This window comes from Nanorana parkeri, unplaced genomic scaffold (assembly GCF_000935625.1).
Source record: "Nanorana parkeri isolate BGI_ZX_2015 unplaced genomic scaffold, ASM93562v1 scaffold1441, whole genome shotgun sequence".
Lineage (NCBI taxonomy): Eukaryota > Metazoa > Chordata > Amphibia > Anura > Dicroglossidae > Nanorana > Nanorana parkeri.
In genome coordinates this window covers 178,979-183,064 of record NW_017307709.1, presented here as the reverse complement: position 1 = coordinate 183,064, position 4,086 = coordinate 178,979, and the positions used below count along the sequence as shown (strand labels likewise).

At 52.0% G+C, this 4,086-nt stretch overlaps 1 protein-coding gene across 1 annotated transcript in view; it reads right to left on the bottom strand.

Annotated features, from left to right (window-relative positions):
- The window catches only part of NUDT19 (nudix hydrolase 19), a 5,492-nt gene extending 2,658 nt beyond the window's left edge, over window positions 1–2,834 (bottom strand). Inside the window, exon 1 of the mRNA XM_018570006.1 lies at window positions 2,039–2,834. Coding sequence (XP_018425508.1) covers window positions 2,039–2,767 — 729 coding nt within the window. The 5' untranslated portion in view covers window positions 2,768–2,834. The remainder of the gene's footprint in view (window positions 1–2,038) is intronic.
- Between the last annotated feature and the right edge of the window lie 1,252 nt (window positions 2,835–4,086).

Genomic DNA, 4,086 nt, shown 5'->3' with positions numbered 1-4,086 from the left:
GGGGGGGGGGTGGGGGGGGGAGCTGCTATGCAAAGTAAGCACACTTATCCTTTAGCTCCCTTTAAGGTGACATCACCACTACCTGCCTCCTCATGCAGAGATGAATACTTACCGGGTTCTGACGATCCCGGCCTCGGTTGTTGGTGGACATTCTGTAGAGGACGTCTCCTTCTGCAGTATATCCCCACTAACTTCTATGGGTCTCATCTCCCAGCCAGGAGACAGAGGTGGACAAGCCCCACACAAGTCAATAGGGATGTACTGCACTGGCACAACAAGGAGAAGAGGACATCCTCTACAGGACAACAACTGAGGCCGGGCACGTGGGAACTCAGTAAGTATTCATCTCTGCATGGGGAGGGAGCAGTAACATCACCTTTAAGGGGCCTAAAGGATGACTGTTCTTTGTTTTAATATGCACTTGCATTGGTGTAACTATAGCCACAGCAGCCCATGCAACTGCTATGGGGCCTGGGGGTGGAAGGGGGCCCCATTAGGTTGTTGAGGCAAATTAAACCTAGGACATGTGAAGATAATACTGTAGTGTATCATTAAGAGTCGTAATGGTTGCAGTTGAGGACAATCTAATCCTATGCAACTATAGTGTAACTATGCTTTGGTGTAACTATAGCCATAGCAGTTCATGCAGCTGCTATGGGACCTGGGAGTGGAAGGGGGCCCCATTAGGTTGTTGAGGCAAATTAAACCTATAACATGTGAAGACACTACAGTAGTGTATCATTAAGAGCTGGAGTGGTTACAGTTGAGGACAATTGTAATCCTATGTAACTTTAGCGTAACTATGCATTGGCGTTACTATAGCCATAGCAGCCCATGCAGCTGCTATTGGGCCTGGGGTGGAAGGGGGCCCCATTAGGTTGTTGATGAAAATTAAACCTAGAACATGTGAAGACACTACAGTAGTGTATCATTAAGAGCTGGAGTGGTTACAGTTGAGGACAATTCTAATCCTATGTATAGTTTACAGTGTAGAGAAGACTTTGGAGGCACAAGAGGAGCTCAGTGGGAAGTCATCCGGGGGCAGTTGAGGACAATTCTAATCCTATGTAACTATAGCGTAACTATGCATTGGCGTAAATATAGCCATAGCAGCCCATGCAGCTGCTATGGGGCCTGGGGGTGGAAGGGGGCCCCATTAAGGTTGTTGAGGCAGATTAAACCTAGAACATGTGAAGATACTACAGGAGTGTATCATTAAAGGAGAACTATGAGGTGAGTGCTTTTCACTCACCTCATAGTTCTAGCCGACCTGTGACAATGAGACTGTCACAGGTCGGCTCAGTAGATCGGGAGGTGAGCGAACACATAGCGGCGTTCGCTCACCTCTCGATCCTGTCACGGCTCTCTGCCGTGACAGGGGAGGGGCTGGATTCCCCCCTCCGATCCGCCAGCGCTGACTGGCGGAACTGACGGGGGAGGGGGCGGGTACAGCTGGCTCTGCCTCTAGATAGGCAGAGCCAGCTGTCAGTCACGCAGTTGGGCGGATCCCGGCACAATTGTCGGGATCCGCTTCAGCGTCTCAGTATACCGCGAGCTGCAGCTGAATACTGAGCTTAGGGTGACGGGAGGACGCTAGTTTGTGTCCTCCCGTTACCCTAAGGAGAACTACGGGGAAAAGCCTTAACCCCATAGTTCTCCTTTTAAGAGTCGTAGTGGTTGCAATGAAGGACAATTCTAATCCTAGGTATAGTCTACAGCAGGGGTAGCAAACCTCCGGCCCTCCAGCTGTGGTGGAACTACAAATCCCATGAGGCATTGCAAGATTCTCACAGCCACAGACATGACTCCTGAAGAGAGATGCATCATGGGATTTGTAGTTTCACCACAGCTGGAGGGCCGGAGTTTTGCTAGCCCTGTTCTACAGTGTAGAGAAGACTTTGGAGGCACAAGAGGAGCTCAGCGGGAAGTCATCCCCCCCCCCATTGCATTTTTTGCTATGGAGCCCCGTGATCCGTAGTTACGGCCCTGTGTACTTATCCTTTAAATGACCAGGACAGGTCCCTTTCACGCCACTCACGTTAAAGGAAGTCATCTCCTTTTGGTCATCCGCGGTGAGCGGCTTCTTCTGCAAGCAGGCGATGTAGAAGGCGGTGTCGAAGCGCCTTCTCGGGGAACTCTTGGCGAACATGGGCGTCAGCCAGTTGCCCCACTCGTGCAGCGCCCAGATGTTCGGGACACAGCGCAGCTCCTTGCACATCTCAATGAACTGCAGCGGATTGTTCTGCACCTCCTCCCTCCACCTCGCCACTTCCTCTCCGCCCCCTTCGTAAGCGGCCGCGAGGTCCCGGTGAGCGTCCACTTCGGCGGCGCCCGGGACCACCAGCAATATCCCCGACTCCTCGAACGTCTCCCTGATGGCGCAGATCCTGAAGGCGACCTCTCCGGGGATGGACGAGCCCGACTTCACCCTGTCCATGACAAACATGGGGGACCTGGTGCCGGGCGGCTGCCTGACCACGCCCAGGCCGAAGTTTGGTTTGTTGGCGTGCCCCTCGAAGACCTTGACCCAGTCGTTGGAGAAGTCGGAGACGTCGGCCACCCCTCCGGGGAAGACGAAAGCGTTGGGCATGAAGCCGCTCTTCTGGCTTCGCTTCAGCAGCAGCACCTCGTAGTCGAACGCGCTCCTCCTGCGCTCATCGCTCCGGGACAGCTGGGCGGCCATTTTGGGAATGACGCTGCCATGCTGCAGCCCGGCAGCCAAGATCAGGGTGGCGGCTTCCCTCCAGTGCTGTAACGTGTTGTTCATGTTGAAATCTTGAAGGTTTTCTTTTTGGGGGATAAAAAGATGTCGATGGATCCAAAATCACAACATCGGAGTGGGCGGAGCGTCTCGTCACCGCGATGATTATACAGCGGTTCCGGCTAGGATAGGAAATAAGGAAATATTGTGTCAGCTGACTGATCACAAAACAAAAAAAAAGCTAAATGTTTATCTATTTCCGGCCTTATCCACAAAAACAAAGTAAAACTTATTTACCAACAAATATAAATATTATCTAGGGTAGCCCTAGCACAAGATATGTCTCCGTGTAGTGCTTGGCTGTGTTCAAAAATGTCTGACACAGATCAGCCCCCTGCTGCAGCCTCTCACCTGGAGACATGCTGCAAAGTTACATTGTACAGTCTGATGACTGGAGGAGGGGAGACTTGAGGAAATGCTTCCTCCTGCCTGCAGCAGACTGATCAATGGGTGAGGGGAGACTGAGGAAATGCTGCCTGCAGCAGACTGATCACTGGGTGAGGGGAGGCTGGGGAAATGCTGCCTGCAGCAGACTGATCACTGGGTGAGGGGAGGCTGGGGAACTGCTTCCTCCTGCCTGCAGCAGACTGATCACTGGGTGAGGGGAGGCTGGGGAAATGCTTCCTCCTGCCTGCAGCAGACTGATCACTGGGTGAGGGGAGGCTGGGGAAATGCTTCCTCCTGCCTGCAGCAGACAGATCACTGGGGTAGGGAAAGTGAGGAAATGCTTCCTCCTGCCTGCAGCAGACTGATCAATGGGTGAGGGGAGACTGAGGAAATGCTTCCTCCTGCCTGCAGCAGACAGATCACTGGGGTAGGGAAAGTGAGGAAATGCTTCCAGACTGATGACGTCATCTTAGTTTAGGCTTAGCTTGGGGGGGGGCTGTCTCGGCGGTGGAAATGATAAATTGATAAATGGCCATCAACTTACCCCCCCGAACAGAAAGTCAGCTACTATAGGGGCCTGAGGACTGCAAGCGGCTGGACTGGCGGGAGGATCTCTTTCCATCAGAAGAAGCTTAGTATATAATTACAGAAAAACATATGTCTTGAATTGTGATTGTAATGTCTTCCTTATATTGTAAAGCGCTGCGCAAACTGTTGGCGCTCTATAAATCCTGTATACTTGAATGATTCCATACCTGTACGCTGCATTCGCGTCTGTGAAGTCAGCGCGCTCGCGATGCACAGGGTCCACAGTCCAAGGGTCGGCTGTGGAATATTTCCAGCATAGTATTCATCTTTGATAAGGTTCTGGTCTCGGGATGATTTGGAATTGTGCGCGGGGAATTTTATTGTTTTATTTATAGTTGACCAGCTGCACC